Source organism: Coenobita brevimanus, chromosome 88, assembly GCF_032717465.1.
Source record: "Coenobita brevimanus isolate Jiangsu-jjx chromosome 88, ASM3271746v2, whole genome shotgun sequence".
NCBI classification, from domain to species: domain Eukaryota; kingdom Metazoa; phylum Arthropoda; class Malacostraca; order Decapoda; family Coenobitidae; genus Coenobita; species Coenobita brevimanus.
This window is the reverse complement of record NC_137041.1, coordinates 5391323-5409773: the sequence shown is the minus strand read 5'-3', so window position 1 is coordinate 5409773 and position 18451 is coordinate 5391323. Positions and strand designations below refer to the sequence as shown.

Genomic DNA, 18451 nt, shown 5'->3' with positions numbered 1-18451 from the left:
ACCCCTATTAACGTGACAGCGATCAGACTGACTCTAACAGATACGTTTATGTCTACAGAATGTGGTGAAAGTTTTCTGGCCTATCAGATAGAACCAGGATTCCAGGGGGCTTGAATGATGAGTGAATGGAAGCGTGGCCCACAGGATTGGGCAAACTTGGGCTGTCTGGACACTGCTACTCCTCACTCTGCCCTAGTGTGGGAAAGGAGGTCTGGTTGATGATGATGACGACACCTTCATTTACAATTCTGTCACATACAAGGTGCAGCAATTACCCTCTGACCAAAGAAGATGTACTGCATTTCTTTAAGGCAATTCAAACTTCTCCTTTGGACCAGGCTGGCTACACAGTTATCATAGCTGGAAACTGGACCTTACTTAGCCCAAGAATAAGGATGATAATGGAGAATGTTCAGAATGTCTACTATGGTCTTTTCTACAAGTCTGGGGGAAAAAAAAAATCTATTGGTTTTGGACTTGATGATCAGCCAAAGGAAATACATCTCCTCCTCTTTCCTTGTCAAAATAGAACCAATTCTAATTATGCACTGCAGTAGTTCAAGGCTTGCACATTCACCCTCTGTCTTCTCTAGTAATCTATTTCAACATGCTAAAGACAGGTAATTTTGCTCAGTTGCAAGTGAGATGCATGAACCAGCGCCAATACTGGTAACTATCATTAACATTTTCATAATTAGAACAACTCTAGTATTCTATTCCAGCTAATGCCAGACTATTATTTTCAGCTAAGGGTAAGCCACGGGAGCCTGAGTGTTAAACATAGATAAAAATAAACAACAGACAAACTGAACAAAATATTCTCACCTCATCAGAACTGTCACCACAATCATTATCACCATCACAAAGCCACTGGTCTGGGATGCATCTGCCAGTACCACACAGGAAGTACTTTGGTGCACACGTACTGTTGGCAGTGCTGCAACTACCATCAGGATTCACTACTGACTCATCTGGACACAAGCACTGAACTTCGTAGTTAGGGGCAGGTCCGACTCTCCTCTGTTGGTGGCATAATTATTACAAACATTAAACAAATGTTTTTACAAGACACACAAATATGCACTCACCTGGTATGCACATCATCATCATCATCATCAAGGGGGAAAAAAAAAAAAAAAAAAAAAAAAAAAAAAATCTGGATTCATTATTGATCCATCTAACACAAGCATCTAACTTTGTGTTCAGCAACAAGTCCAACCCTCCTTTGTAGGTTATACAACTGAAAATACTACATTCTCCTCCCTCCTTTTCACCTAATAAGAAAATGCATTGTCGTGATCATTATTATAAAGAGAATGTCTCAAAGTGGGGAACTATCAATGACAACTGCCAGGCGAATTCACGAGTGATTCATCTGATTAAAACAGCATTTGACCTGATGGTCAAAGGTAGGGCTGGCTTTCTTCCATAGAAAGCACAGCTGATTGCATTTAGTTCTCCTGTGTTTTTGTGGTTAACTATGCATCTTTATCCTCATCATCACCTTCATACTGACCCTCATTCTCACCTAATGATGGCATTCAGTTGTTTTGCTGCTGTTGCTCAATCCTGGTCCATCTGATCAAGCACACCCATTGACCACAGGTAAGCAACTGCCCCTATGGGGTTGTCCCATAGGTTCCTTTCATCATTACTGCTGTGCCTATATCTTAGTGTGGCATGAGCTGTGCAGCGCTCCATTATGTGTGTTAATGTTGTGTGGGCCTACCGTGAGCCTACCAGTACTCTATGAGATGGCTAGGTATGTGTCACCTGGAATTACACCCAACCCACAACTAAGCTGGTGGATGAGGTGAGTTGGATCATGTTCTGCTTTAAGGCTAGGTATATGAACTTGATCATACCTATTTAGGGACAACTCTAATAGGTTAACACCAAGGGGGAGGAAGCACTTATAATATAATGGTCTGACTGAGGTGTATCCACAAACAAAGAAAGAGACTGCAAAAAAGAAGAACTCCCATCACTCTCATGCCTATTCTACATAGAATTTCCTTTGCTTCACGGCAGAACCTACATCATTAGTATCCTCGTCATCAAGCTCATGAAAAACCTACTGCCAACTAAGGTAAGTGACATGGGAAAGATCAATCCATCTATCCATAATCCAATCCTACGTTGCCCCATGAGGAGCGTAGGAGCCCAGGGCTAGGCAGTTGGTCCTGACATTTAAGATGAGAGTGACCAGCCTCACTCATCCCTGAGTGGCATTACGTGAGCAGTAAACCCCAATCACCCCTTGGATATACACCTTCGCCGGCTCAATCCGACTGGAGCACAATAATTACCCACTAAACCACCAGGCGCCAAAGTTTGGTTATATGGTTACCACCCAGCGTAGTAAATGGTTTCCTGGTGTACAGGAAACCATTTGGCTTGTCACTCACAGTAGAGTCACCCACAGGCAGAAGGAAGAGGAAAGAATGAAGGAATGAAAGATAGAAGAGGGAGCGTGAAGTCACCCGTAGGCAGAAAGACGAGGAAAGAATGAAGGAAAGAAAAAGAGAAGAAGATGGAAGGAAAGAAGGATGGAGGAGAGGACAGGGCAGACACCCGAGAGCAGCACTACATTGAGTGAGTGGATGGTGAGCGCCCCTGCCTATTTACTTAAAAGTACAGCAACTACTGTATTGTAAATGATCTTCAGGAATTACTAAGCCCTATGAAGAACAAGGTTCCTATGAAATGATACTGTTGCTATACTTTAGTAACTGGTAATGTAAAAGAAGAAAGATCTGAAATGCTGACCACATTAAACTTGAAAACACGAAACGAGTTCTCACAGAATACTCTATACCGGTACAGGTTATAGAGTAGCTCTGGCTAGATGTCCCTCCACTCACTTCTATCTATCATTCTATCTATAGTCAGACGCCATAATCCCGTAAATCGGTTGTTTGACTCTATGGGAAGGGACACTAACACTCTGCCAACCCGCTTGATGACACGTAGGGAACAAATATGTGTTGGTTATATGGTTATCACCCAGGGCTGTAAATGGTATCCTAGCTTACAAGAATCCATTTGGCTTGCACGTAATGTAAAGCCACCTGAAATAGAAAGAAGAGTAGGGGAAAAAAAAAAAAAAAAAAAAAAAAAAAAAAAAAAAACAGGTTTTTGAGATGAAATTAAAGTCTTAAGTTTTACTTTATTCTGGCTGCTCAGAAAACTAGAAATTTATAAAATTTCTCTTCAAACAGTACTCAAAAAGGAAATAATTCACCCTGGAATTTGGTAACTGTAATACTAAATCAGGCTCTTGTTTTTGCCTCTCCTAGCTTGCACGAACCGTGTTATTATGAATTAATATAAAAGAACTGGTTCAACTACCAGTTGTGATTAAGAAAGGTTTGTATAAGCCGGGAACAAGTAAATTAAGTAAGAACAACTTGGAAAAGTGAAACACGATTTTACATTCAATCAAGGTCAAAGAGAAGCTGCAAATTTATTAATTACAACAAAATGAATGCTTACCTTACATAGAAACTTAATGCAAGTAAATCTGCTCACTCAAGCACTCAAACTACCTAACATTCTTAAATCTCGAAATCAGAATGAAAATACTGGTAAACGGAGAGATGTAGAGTCACAGAACTGCAAGGAGTCAGGATGAACTGCTGCTGGGCCAAGACAATGCCCAAGACACCACGGGCAGTCTTAGCTGATCACTGCTGGGCTCGCAATGTCCTGAACCGATGTTAAGGACACGAGGAGATTAAGTGATCCGCTGCTCAAGACATGCCATGACAATAGGGGTGGTCTCCGCAGATCGCTTCTCGTCACACTGCTCTGGCTATGTCTGTCTCTTGGGGCTGCCAATCCCCAACTGCTGAAAGTTCTCATGGACGCCCTGAGGCTATCGTGGGAAGAGGGCGGAGCTTCCTCTCCCAGCAGATACAGAGGCAAGGCAAACAGTATATGCATACTAACACTGCTCAGTGATACACTAATGTCTGTGCATATAAACAAACACAAACACTCCCGAAACAATGATGGATGTTCTGAAAACTTATTCAATCACAGTGCTGATGCGAGATGGTTAGAACTGACCGAAGCCCACAGGGATTTCCACTAGTGTTCATTAACTCCCACAATAAAACACTGTTGCGAATTAGTGACAGGCAGACAAAGAAAAAGAATGATATAGGTGAAGGAAGAAGTAGGCAGCACTATATCAAGTAAGTGAATTTTCCAAGCTGGGTAAAAATCATCTGATGGTAACATAATCATATCATCCTGACCTTCTTTCCCACTTCAGGATGGTGTGTGGAAGGCTCTAGAACACAAGGAAAGTGACAGTATGGAAGTGGGATAACTATCAACATTATGCCCAGTGTAATGGGGCAGGCAGACATTCATACATCACTCAAACCCCCAGAATCCTGGCTCCACCTCACAGGTCTAACCATCCACATATGTATGTTTTTATTTTTTCTTCCATGCTCTACATACAGTACAACTGCCAGATAGCTGATCCATCAACTATGATGTAAAAAAAAAAAAAAGGGGGGGGGGGAGGGGGGGTGTATCAAACCACTGTTACACGTTCTTCCATACAAACTTGATTTTATCAATTCTCTAGCTTCAACAATATCTATATCCTGTTGCCTCAGATATAATAAATTCCAATAATATGATCATACCTCTTATTTTTGCGACACTGCCATACTTTACATGTGTACTCACCTGGAAGCCGTCAGGACACAGGCAGGCAAATCCATTGTTTGGGTGGGCCATGCACAGATATTTGCAAGTTGTTTGGTTAGATCTGCAGACATACAAATTACTCCATTAGTTTCTTAATGCTTTCACTATAATAATTTATAATTTTTTTTGTTTATTCTTGCTCCTTTGGGGGTTTTCCAGAAGGGAGCAAGGCTTCATACATGATATTTTTGTTATCTTTAGACAAACTCTTGCTATCTCAAGACAATCTTATTTAGCTTAGGGAAGGCCACTGTTAGTGAAGTACTAAATGACGTCTCTATTTAACCTGAGAACTGCTGTCTTATGAAAATCTCCCATGCCACTGGTGGTGGGAGTGGGGAGAAGAAGCTTCCCTAGGTTACTAACTGGTCATACTGTCTCACAGAGAATGGGATAAAGTGAACTTGTGTACATTTTTAGGTCGATATGTCCCATTGTTTAATTGCCTGAGTGTTATGTAGTTACCTTTTTTTTTTTTCTGGCAAGCTAAAATAAACAGGCAAAAGTAGAGCATTAATATATTTTATTTCAGCAAAGACCAGTTTTATTGGTATTGGATGGCTGGGCAAGCTGGGAGCAACTGGCTGAAGTTTTATATGTTTACATAAGACCACTTCAATTCATTACTGACCTATTTGCACCTGAATAAAGTGCAGTAACTTCAATTTTTCAGCCCATCTCTTAGACTGCATCTTGCACTTCTCCTCTGAACATATCAAGATGCTATGTTGCAGTTCTCAGGTCAACCCATCCAGTTTAAAAAGTCTCATGTATACTGAATTTAATTATCTGGATACAGCAGGGAAATTATCATAAAAGTTGCCACTGTAATGGAGTACTTAACTCTTTCACCACAGTAGCCCCCCCTCTGCTTTTCTTTTTCTTATATAGTGTACTGTATTTGCCATCTCTCAACAATCTTCAATTTTGGGTAGATCTCTTGTGGTAGAGAAATTTGTTTCTATTTCCCCAGAATGTTAAACGTCTCTATCAAGCTGAATAAAACTGTCCGTATACAGAGGAGAAAAATCAAACAAACAAACAATAGTTGAATTATGAAGTCGATGAACATATGCCAAGTTTATGCAGTAACAGCTTAGCCTTATAACTACAGTAATAATAATAATAATTATACTAATAATAAAAATGGTTTCCTGTACACTATGAAACTATTTACTATGTTGGGTGGTAACCATATAACCAGATTATGGCACCTGGTGGCTTACTGTGCAAAAAACGCACTCCAATCACATTGAGCCTGTGTAGGATTATATCCAGGGGATGGTTGTTTTTTTTTGCTCATGCTATGCTACCCAGGGATGAGTGAGGCTGGTCACTCTCATCTTAAATGTCAGGACCAACTTGCCTAGTCCAGGGCGCCTATGCTCCTCATGGGGCGACATGGGATTGGATAATGGATGGATGGATTTCCAAAACAAAGATGTACATAATTATACATGGTATAGAGGGAACAGGAATCGTGTTGAATGGAGCCTGATTGATTACGTGATCATGGAGAGGTCGATGCTGAAAATGGTTGCTGATATGAGGGCAGTGGGAGGATGATGTGGAGGTCCGTCAGATCATACGATTGCGGTATGCAAGATCAAGCTGAAAGGAATGAGGTGGACAGAGAGAGAGGAGCAGTCAGGGAGAACGACTGAAAGTCAAGAAGCTGAGGATCAAAGGAATGGCAAATGAGTACAGGACCAACGTAGGGGAGGAGTCAGAATCAGTGAATTGGAAAGAAATGGATCTGGACAGCCTGTGGAATCCATACAGTTGCTTGATTAGGAATGCTAAAGCAGTGTGTGGTGTGGCAAGAGTAACAACAAAGAAGAAAGGTACGACATGGTGGGATGAAGAAGTTAAGAAAGCAGTGGAGGAAAAGAGGAAGAAGTGGCTAGAGTGGTTATATGACAGGGGTTCAATTGAAATAAGAAATGAATATGCTGAGAGCACAGAGCACTTAAAAAGACTAGTGAAGAGGAACAAGGAGGAGGTAAATGATGATCTAGGAAGAAAAATGAATGCAAATTTCTCTGAAAATAGGAAGTTATTTTGGAAAAAGGTGTGGAAATGCAGAACTGACAGCGGAAAGAAATGCGAATGCGTAAAGTATGTAAATGGTAGATTATTAACCCATGGGGATGAAGTAAGGACCAGATGGAAAGAATATTTTGAAAGCCTGATGAATGGGAATAGAGAATGCAGAGCAACTGCAACCATGATTGGTATGGGGGGTGTACAAAGAAGGAATGTAATGCCAGGAAACGTGACACTCGCATAGATAAAGAATGCTGTGAAGCAGCTGAAAAATGGGAAAGCAGCTGAGGTTGATGGGGTGTATGCAGAGATGATTAACAGTAGTGGAGAGAGTGGAATGAAGTGCTTCTAGGAGATATGTAAGATGGCATGGATGAGTGAAACTGTATCAACACAGTGGAAAAAGACCGTGATTGTACCCTGTACAACAATAAAGGTGTGCGAAGTGAGTGCAAGAATTATCGTGGCATAAGTTTACTGAGTGTGGTAGGGAAGGTATATGGATGAAGAAAGAAGAAATCTGTACTTCATTCTGACGCCGTAAGTGCTTAGGAAACATTAAAAGTATCTACTTACCTGAGTGCCAGGGGGTTATCTCAGCCTCTTCAGGCCCACAGTGGGAGAAGAGAGACATTGGTTACAAGATTGTGACAATGTGAGATAACATTTTCCTGGCCATGGCATTGTGTACTGCTGTCTGGCTCTCAACCTGAGAGTTCCAGGTTTGATTCCCAGCATAGTGGTGATGTATATGGAAGAATTATTATAGAGAAAGTAAGAGAGATATCAGAAGTCCAAGTGAGTGATAAACATGGTGGATTTAGGGGTGGCAGAGGATGTGTGGATCAAATACCTGCAGTAAGATAAATAATGGAGAAGGCTTGTGAGAAGGGCTATAAGGTGTTTATGGCATTCATGGATCTGGAAAAAGCATATGACAATGCAGACAGAGTAGGACTGTGGAGAGTTTTGCACATGTACAGTGTAGATGATAAGCTGGTAGGTGCCGTCAAGAGTTTTTATGATGGTAGTGAAGCACGTGTATGGGTAAATGGGCATCTAAGTGAATGGTTCATGATCGGTGTGGGCATGCAACAAAGTTGTGTGACGTCCCCATGGTTGTTCAATATATATAATTATATATGGATGGAGTGGGGGGGGGAAAGAAAAAAAAAAAGAAAAAAAAAAAAAAAAAAAAAAGTAATGGAGAGAGGGGCAGCATTGGTAATAAATGGTGATGGATGGAATATCTCAAATTTGTTGTATGCTGATGATGCAATACTACTTGCAAATACCAGACAAGAACTAGTGCAGAGTTTTGCTGATGTCTGTGAGTGCTGTGCCTCGAGAATAATGTGGAAAAGAGTAAAGTGACGGTAATCGAGAAAGAAAGTGACTCCCAGTGTGATGTTACAATGAATGGAGAGAGACTGGAATTGGTGAGAGAGTTCAAATACCTGCATACATTGATTAAAAAAAAAATGAGGAAAATGTGCAAAAGAAATGGAAAGTAGAGTGACACAAGGAAGGAAAGTAGTTGGTGCTATGAAGGCTTTGATAAGAAACAGAGGCTTTAGTGCTGCTGCTGCATGAAGCTTACATGAAGGAGTATTAGTGCCAACTTTTACATATGGATGTGAGACTATGGTGTGGCATGAAAATGAAAAGTCAAGAGACAGAGCACTGGAGATGAGCCTGCTTAGGAATTTATGTGGAGTACACAGAGTGGATAGGATATGAAATAATGTGATTTGTGAAAGATGTGGAGTGAGGAAGTCTGTGGACACTAGAATCAAAGAGAATGTACTGAGACTGTATGGTCATGTGGAGAGAATGGATAACAATAGTGGTGAAAAAGGTATTTCTGAGTGAATCTGAAGGAGGGAGGACACGAGGTAGGCCAAGGAGAAGGTGGAGAGATATGGTGGACGAGTGTGTGAGGAAGAGAGGTATGGAAATTGGTGATGCTAGGGGACTGACAAGAGATCGAGTTGACTGGGTAAATGTGACAAGAAGTGCATAATCAGGAATTCGGCACCCCTTTTTAATGTGACAGCATCTAGACAGACTCAATCAGATACAATTAAGTGAAGCTACAGAATGTGGTGAATGATTCTGGTGTATCAGATAGAGCCAGAATTCCGGGGGCTGGAATGATGAGTGAATGGAAGCGTGGCCCTTTGGACTGGGCAAACTTGGATGCTGCAATTCCTCATCCTTCCCTAGGGTGGGAAAGGAGGTCAGGATGATGATACATAGATATATAGATAGACATATATATATATATATATATATATATATATATATATATATATATATATATATATATATATATATATATATAGGCATCTGGTGGTTTAGTGGGTAATTAAGGTGCTCCAGCTGGATTGAGTCTGTGTAGGTTTATATCTAAGATGAGAGTGACAAGTCTCACTCATCCCTGAGTGGCATTACATGAGCAAAGAAACCCCAACCACCCCTTGGATATGAACCTGCACTGGCTCAATCCGCTTGGAGCACCTTAATTACTCACTAAACCACCAGGCGCCATAATTTGGTTATATTTTTACCACCCAGCGTAGTAAATGGTTTCCTGGTGTACAGGATACCATTTGGCTTGTCACTCACTGTAGTCAGGAAGAGGAAAGAATGAAGGAAAGAAAGACAGAAGAAGGAGTGTAAAGTCACCCATAGGCAGGAGGAGGAGGATAGAATGAAAGAAAGAAAGTCAGAAGAGGAAGGAAGGCAGAGAGGAAAGGTGGTGGTAGGTGGTGGCAATAATCAACTTAATACGTAGTGCTGCCTACTTTTTCCTTCACCTTTATCATTACGTCTCTCTGTCTGCTCTCCTCTCTTCCTATTTCTTCCTTTCCTTCCTGTCACTTTTTATTAACCTTCTTTCCACTTCACGCAGCTCTATGCCACGTGACACACCTGATGGTTTTCTGTAACCCAGAACACCATTTACTACACTGGGTGGTAACTAAATAATCAGATAATGGGGTGATGTGGAGCCTGTTATGGTGCTCCTGCCAGCTAGGTAGAGTGATGCAAATGTGGCATCCATCCTGGAACCGAACCTCCACACCTTTCTCCACGCCTCACAACAGCAAGATACTGTCAACTGCAAGGGAACATTGATTCACTGAATGGGATGGCCCTGAAAGGGCAGTTGCTTGCCTGCAGTTGGTGGGTCTAAGAAATATCAGGACTGACTGACAACAATAACAACTACAGTCAGTTCCCGGTATCAGTAAGAGCTGTGTTCTAAAACGTGATGATGTTTTACATACTGTACAACTGGCGCTGTAAAGCTGGGGAAGGTGCTGGGGAGGGACACCATGTGATGCCATGAATATAATACGACAATGGGGCTGTCTGGTTATACAAACATTCCTCTACTCCATCCCTATCTTCCAAAAAGAAGATTGTGACATGAAGGAAAACTTTTTCATACAGTCAGCCAGGTTCACTTCCTAAGCCTGGAACCACAACAATTAGGGGAAACTGACAAATCTGAGTTATAGGTAAAAATTAAACTATGATTGGCAATTTTTCTGTGATTTAGTAGTGACAAGTGAGATGACTAACACTTCAATGTACAATACACCCATACCCAGATTTCCGGCGCACTGATAACCAACAATTCGCTAGACCAATCAAAATATATATAGGGGAACACTCTCACAATCCAAACAATCTGAATGAACGTCGTCTCACTATTCCGACACCCTGCCTCTCCCTAGGTTTGAAATGAGGCTCTCCCAGTCCTCCCGTCCTCCCTTCATCCCCTCTCCTCCTCCCCCATCCCCCACCACATTCAGCACTGCCAGGCAGGTCTCCCTCCCTGTCCCCCTGCCCTCCCTCACCCATGGATGTCTCCCTCCCCATCCCCCACCCTCCCCCACCCCTGCTTGTCTCCTCTGTGTGTGTGTGTGTGTGTGTGTGTAATTCACCAGGTCAGTCAGGATCATGTGATGGTTGTGATCATCAGCTTTTTACCCTCCCAGACGAGAGCTGAGAGCTCATATAGTCCAATCTAGGGGCAAAGCCTTGACCTTCACACAAGCACACACCCATCCTCTTACTCAAGGAGAACAGTGACCACCTGTTTCATCAGTAAAACTTTTCACATCCCGGTCAAGGTGCGAACCCCCATCTTTGCAGATGCTAGGCGACAGCGTTACCTCTGAGACGGCAAGCGGTGTGTGTGTGTGTGTGTGTGTGTGTGTGTGTGTGTGTGTGAGAGAGAGAGAGAGAGTGACTCTGGTGGTGGAGAGTAGTAGAGCAGTTTGGCTCTCTTATGTCCTTCCCCATCCCCCCCCACCCTCCCCCAATCCTGCTTGTCTCTCTCTCCATCCCCCTGCCCTCCCCCACCCCCACTCGGTACACTGCCAGTTGCCAGCCTGGCAATTGCCCTGAAGCATCTCTCGACACCGCACGTTCCACCACCCTATCCTCCTGCATGTGATGCTTAACCCCTAGGGGATGGGCATGGGTTTACCTATCCACGTCCCAGAACCGGGTTATTTTCAGGATAATCAATTTTCCCCCCAATATTTTTTTTTCATTACAAATCAATCACAAATGACAAAAAACACATAAAAAGCGCGTTCGTATTCTCTGTTGGCGATTTGGAGATGGTGGTGTGGTGTGAGGGAGCCTGTGTGTGGCAGCTGGGCTGAGCATGTTCAAGGTCACGGTGGTGTGTTGGCGGTATTAGTGGAATGAACAGGGCTGATTACCTCACGCCAAAATAAGTGTTGAGTGTGTATTTGTTTCTCTCACTAATTCACAATGCTGTATGAACACAATATTACAACTAAAATAGTAAAAAAAACACAAGAAAGTAACTAATAAAGATTGACTTATCTTATGTTTTCCATGATACTTATTTTCTAACAAATTTATGTCTATTTATTTATTCACTATTAATTACACACTATTTACACATTCACTGTTTTTAGTAACTCTTGACAGTATAATACTCTCCATACACTCTCCCCCACACCCCTCAGGGCCCCCTAGTAGCCCTCCCCACCACCCCACCCCACCCCTCCCGACCTCTACCCCAACCCTGAACCAGTATCAGGTGGTTCCAAGGCCACACTCTCCCTACGCTGGCCTCCCACCACCCTCCACCACAGCCCTCCTCACTGCTGGGCTGCCCTCCCACCCACACCCCCGCCCCATCACCCAGCCAGCCAGCATTACCCCGCGCACCAGCTATGCTGGGACAATAATCTGAGTCCATATGGCGCACTTCTAGGTTCAAACATGGCTGCGAAAAATTAAAACGTCATATGACGTGGACTGTAGGCCTCTACCTACACGTCATATGACGTGGACCAGCACCTAGGGGTTAATATTCTCATTTTTTAGCAACAGTATTGTTTATGAGGATAATAACATGCCTATGGTGTTACTGTGTCAGTCTCTACTATTGAGGAAGGAATATCAGGGCTTGGGTTTGGGTCTGGAACGCATCTCTGGCTTTTCTTCAGTATCTTATGGGGAAAACTTCTTCATATCCGACATACTCAATGACTGAATACTCCCACCAGTACGCAGCACTGCCATATATCGAGGTATGGATGTATTGCCCTTGGAATCCTAAACTGGCACACTCACCCACAGCTGTTTTCGCCTTGTTGGGACAACTGACCAAACACCTTCAGGTCCACCAGCCCTTTCCTGGTGAAATTGCCAATTGGTGTGATGCCCCAGCCAAATTCTTTATCAGCTTGCAGAACCTTGTACACTGTCCAGTCATCCCAGAATACAGTTGACTTGTAGATTCCCACAGCAAAAGGTTGCATCACTTTTTTCTGCAGTTCAAATTTCATAATGTGAGCTGTAATACCATAATTATTGTCATGACCATCAGCATCATCATCCCAACTTTTATTCTCACCAAAATATAGCGTGACAGGATCCACAAACACAGAAAATGGAAGCATAGGCTGGATAACTATCAAGAGCATATCCAGCAAAATAAGCCACACAAAACTGTCATTATAAAATCTGTAGGTTCTTATTTCATACTTCTTACCCATGAAAAGCTATAAATCTGATAAGGCTGCATTATCTGGAACACCTTCAATACAATTAAATTTTACATTACCACCAGACTATTCCATTTAACTACTGAGAAATCTCTTGGGGTGAAAGGGTCTGCAGCAATCTCCGTGATCCTTTTCACTCTGATGGTTGTAGTATATGGCTCGTGTTATAATCAGTCAATTTCACCTAAAGAGATGTCCCTTGCAGTGAAGGGTTTAGATGCTATCATTATCACCAAATAACAGAATACTACACCGATACTGTTTTATACTCTAACACGGCCCAGATTTTCGTCATTTTAGCTTATTTCACACTGCTCAGTGGCAGGAAAAGACAATACTAATGCTCTACATCTTTCCACAATGCTACTTCTTAACTAGCATCATATTAAAGTGTAAATCTACTGCTACAACTCAGCATTCAAGGTGGAGAGGGAAATTTTGGCCAAGTTAGAGTAAAATGGGTACAATACAAGCATGCAGATAATTATACTTAGAGGCTTATTCCAAATTCAATTTACAATGACAAAAGGACAAAACTTACACTATTGGATATAATTTCTCGCATATTGCTACCATCAAGGTCAGCCGAGGCAATGTAGTCTAATTTGGCATCAGCAAAGAAGATTCTTTCTGTTTGGAAATCTATGGTGATGCCATTAGGCCATCCCACCTTCCCAGCACCAAACAATACCTGAGGAAAACAACAGGAATAAAGAAGTACATAAATTATGGTAATGGTACAGGTGAGAAAGACAAACAAATAAAAATACCTTAAATTCGAATATGGCAGAATACAAACTTCCATTTTCACTGAACTCCCAAAAGAAAAATCTCCAAGGTGTTCCCAATTTACTAACCATTACATTTACACGCTGTGCAAGAGAAAAGTCATGTAAACAGGATCTTTCTACTTTACTAAAGATCCCACATTCTTAGCTGTTTTGTTACACTGAAAAAACAGTCAATCCTCACTTAAAGTCTACTGTACTATGTGTAGAGGCAAACTGGTACTTAAAGTGAAACAAGCTTCTGATTTATTTAAAAAAAAAAAAAAAAAAAAAAAAAAAAAAAAATCTGACTTAAAGGTTAATGTGGGGGCAGAAACCATTAGGTGCTTAGTTGTGGTGCTCATTTCCATAACTCGGCCAACGAGCCTGTGGTGTGTTATTCACCCACTGTCCTGGGATACAAGATGATTGCATTATGCAGGTTATCACAACTCCTCTATGTCATGAGTCGGCACAATTTTGTATTTGAATAAACTCATGACATCGACTTTGGTGGGAAACCGCGAATTCTAGTGGAATCCCAGTATTTATCACTCAGTCAACCGCTACATATTCACCCGGTCGGGAGTGTTTTCAGAGCAATTTTTCACTATTTCATAAGTGATCGTCCTTGTGCACGATGTTAGCACCTTTGCTGAGTGAATTGCGGGTGTGTATCGTTCACACTCGTTGGCCGTTAGTGCGGCCACGACACTCGCCTCTCTCCCACAATTTGAATCAGTCAGGATTTGAGCGCCGTGAAAGCAGGTTGGGCCCAGTGCATAGCAGTGCCGCTGTTGTCCAGTTCCTGAATATCCACCTAGCGTGATTGGAGAGAGACTTAGCGTGTGCAGCGTCCTTCCAGTAATGACGCCCAGTCATCCGCTTTGTCCACTTTTCTGACCAGTATTTTCTTTTCGTTTTTCCTAGGTTTAAGAGTTAGCTTTTGAGTGAGCGAGTGAGTGCGATCTCCTTATTTGAATTCATCTTACGACTCATGTAATGTAAATTTATTTTATTGTTATCAATAAATTAAGTTCTTTTTCTTGAGCTTAATGTAATGTAAACCCGTATTTTATTGTCCATATTAAGCTTATTTCACTTATAGCTCCTAGTTTGCATAAACGCTTTGCTATTCATAACTGGTACTTAGGCCAGTCCTTTTGTATTAAGCTTAAAATCCGTTGTGCAACCAGGAGTTAATGCATCAGCAAGAACCTATTATCATTAATAGCATTAGTTATTGACTGTCAGGGGTGAAGTCACTTTCTCCAGAGGCTAACAGTACTAACAAACAGCAATTGTGAGGAATTAGTCTCTGCTGTGTACTGTTGAGAAAGTCAATAAATTCTCGTCCTTAGAGAATCGGCAAAGTAAGCCGGCATAAAGTAATCATTGCTTGATTTTAACAAGATAATTCATTGTCTTGTTCTCAGTATTATTGAATAAATATCCTTTAATTATTCTTTTATATTACATACTCTTTAAAAACCCCGCGACACTCTAGGTGTTACTTAAAGTATTAATTTTACCAACCAACCCACAAAATGTGGATGAATTCAGTGGGGGCAGCTGCCTGCACCATGACTGGAACCTCAACCTTAACAGGCCAGCAGTTTCATAGCTGGCAACATTAACCACATGGCAAATATTTCTGGCTTAAAACAAATTTACAGTGAATCATGGGAAATTTTTTGTAAAATATGCATTCATTCATTAACACCAAAACAGCACTTGGAGAACATATACTTTCATCAATGCAGCTCCATCCTGTCCTATAAACCTTGACCATTAACTTTTTTTGCCCAAACTATGACCACCTGTTCCTCTGACGGTCCTCAATCATTAACCCAAGTTGTTACAATTCCATTCGATAGTTGTCCATTACGTTGCTAACAGACAGGCAATCAGTGACAAACAAACTGAGCCAAACACATGTCCTTGACTGATGCAATATTATTAAAGTGAAACAACTTTAAACAAAGACTGCACTCCACTGAAACTAAAATTATTCAGGAATATGAACTAGTTACTTACAGTGAAGTTTGTTCCATCAAGGAATGCTCGTGCAACTTTTGGAGAAGATTCAGACCAGTCAGTGATGTACAGGTACCTGCAAATACCCATGGGAACCCAGAGAAGGAAATCAGATATTAGAGGTAAATGCTGGACAATGGAAATCTACTTCTAATTTATTATCCTTCATCAACAATCATCAAGAACACCATCATCCTGACTTATTTTTTTCCACCAAAAGGTGGGGGTGAGATGGAATCAAGAAATAAGGAAAGCGAGAATATGTGGGTTAGCTTACTACTGCAGCTGGGGGGAAAAAAAAAAAATCATCATCATCATCATCCTGACCTTTTTTCTCACCTAAGGGTACGTGAGGTAGGATCCAGAAATATGGAAAGTATGAAAGTGAGAGGACTACCAAGAAGGGATGAAAATACAAAATATGTCCTGACTACTGCAGTTGCCAAATATAAATACAGTAATCCCTCTAATATCCGAACGCCCAATATCCGAACATCCCCACTAACCGGACATAATCCTCCTGGGATCCAATATTCCCAAAATGGGCCAAAAACTGCAAAAAATTTGAAAAAAATCTGACTTTTTTCCCTCCCATAATTTGAAATTCCCGCCTGGCGCCAAACAGCTGTTACACCATGGTCCCTTCACCCCTTCCTTCCTCCCCCTCCCCCCTCCCCTGTCAGGTTGCCATTTGGTATTTTTCATTACCAAGTGTGGGCCAATTTGGTAATGAAAAATTCGTTTGGTAATGCATTAGAATAATGCATTACCAAATGGATTTTTCACATGTATGGGGATACACAGGATGGAGATGGTGGATTGTTTGCTCTCTCTGATTAATCTGCTACCCTACATAGTGTGAAAATAATCAACATGGTGTTAGTTATAAGGAGAGTGATTACATGTATTTCCACTTGTATATATAATTAGTGAAGAACATATGCTAGCTTTACGAATTTGGTAATGAAAAGTTATATTTGACAATGAAAGCTGAGGAGATTGGTAATGTGGCTGTTGCGATCTGGCAACTCTGTTACCCCACCAACATCAACAGTCACAGCTTAACTCCGATGGAGAGCAGATACTCATAACAGTGCAAGCCACAGGTGCTTGTTTTTTGTGAATAAACAGTGAATAAACTGCAATACCTTGCCACTAGAACACACAGGAATTTACAGTGTTGTGCAGTGTTAAGAAATTAGAATTTAGAGTGCAGAGGATTAACTGTGGACTGCAAACTGGCGGTTCAAACCAGTCCAAGACCAAGGGACTTGTAAGTACCCAGAATGTTTAATATTGTATAAACTCACCTCTAAAACCTCATTTTATGGTTCTTTTGCATTTATTTCAGTCTTTTATGTCCCTTATTGGTGTGATTTGGGTCTTAAATAGGTGCTATGCATGTCCAGAGGGAGTTGTATAGGTGTTTTTCAGAGTTAGGGTCCGTAAGTACTAGTCCATAAGCTGGGGCCCAATATCCGGACAGGATCACTATCCGGACCTGCCTATGGCTCTATTGATCCGGATATTGGAGGGGTTACTGTACCGTATCTTGCTCTCTATTTATAAACTGCATAATTACAGTGGTATCTTGCGTCATAACCGTTTAAACCTGGTAACATATTATAAATGTTATTCTTGATACCTGCAGATAAGTTTATTCAACATACGAAGGGAAATCAGGTTGTGAAGGGATTGATGAAGACTTTTTCTAATCCATCACTACAAATGGCTTCTCCAAAGTTAACAAAATCATCTGGAATGAGCGTGAATGAGAAGTTAATGATGACGATGAAGATGAAGATTAAGGTGAAGATGATGATAATATTAACAACAATAATAATAATTGGATGGAAGGGAGTTTAAATCATATTTCTGCACTGCTATAACATATTACATTAGCAGGTATATATTACATAAGAAATAAGCATATCATAAATACTGTATATATACAGTATCCTTCATTACAGGAGTTGGACATCTTCTGATCTCCCCCCTCCCCCCCCTAAATGCACCCCCTTCAGGTAGAGGATGTAACTTTTAACTCTACTCTTACTACTATCAGATAATTTTACTGAAGTCTACAGATTTATTATGGTACGATCACATATTAGTGTGGTAGGTGGGGGGGCACTCACCATCCACTCACTTGATGTAGTGCTGCTCTCGGGTGTCTGCCCTTTCCTCTCCTCCATCCTTCTTTCCATTCATCCTCTTCTGTCTTTCTTTCCTTCATTCTTTTCTCTTTCTTCTGCCTGTGGGTGACTTTACACTCCCTCTTGTGTCTTTCTTTCCTTCCTTCTTTCCTCTTCCTTCTGCCTGTGGGTGACTCTACTCTGAGTGACAAGCCAAATGGTAACCATATAACCAAATTTTGGCTCCTGGTGGTTTAGTGGGTAATTATTGTGCTCCAATCGGACTGAGCCAGCGTAGGTTTATATCAAAGGGGTGGTTGGGGTTTATTGCTCACGTAATGCCACTCAGGGATGAGTGAGGCTGGTCACTCTCATCTTAAATGTCAGGACCAACTTTCCTACCCCCAGGCTCCTACGCTCCTCATGGGGCAACGTAGGATTAGATGATGGATGGATGGATGGATCACAGATTGTACCATCCATCCATCCATCCATCATCCAATCCTACATTGCCCCATGAGGAGCGTAGAAGCCCGGGGGTAGGCAGCTGGTCCTGACATTTAAGATGAGAGTGACCAACCTCACTCATCCCTGAGTGGCATTACGTGAGCAATAAACCCCAATCACCCCTTGGATATAAACCTTCACCGGCTCAAGCCGACTGGAGCACAAT

At 41.6% G+C, this 18451-nt stretch overlaps 1 protein-coding gene across 1 annotated transcript in view; it reads right to left on the bottom strand.

Annotated features, from left to right (window-relative positions):
• The window catches only part of LOC145411196 (sortilin-related receptor-like), a 218758-nt gene that overhangs the window by 129353 nt on the left and 70954 nt on the right, over positions 1-18451 (bottom strand). Inside the window, exons 15-19 of the mRNA XM_080281257.1 lie at positions 15644-15719; positions 13381-13530; positions 12406-12602; positions 4708-4789; positions 826-1020 (exon numbers count right to left, since the gene is read on the bottom strand). Of these exons, the coding sequence (XP_080137383.1) occupies positions 826-1020; positions 4708-4789; positions 12406-12602; positions 13381-13530; positions 15644-15719 (700 nt within the window). The remainder of the gene's footprint in view (positions 1-825; positions 1021-4707; positions 4790-12405; positions 12603-13380; positions 13531-15643; positions 15720-18451) is intronic.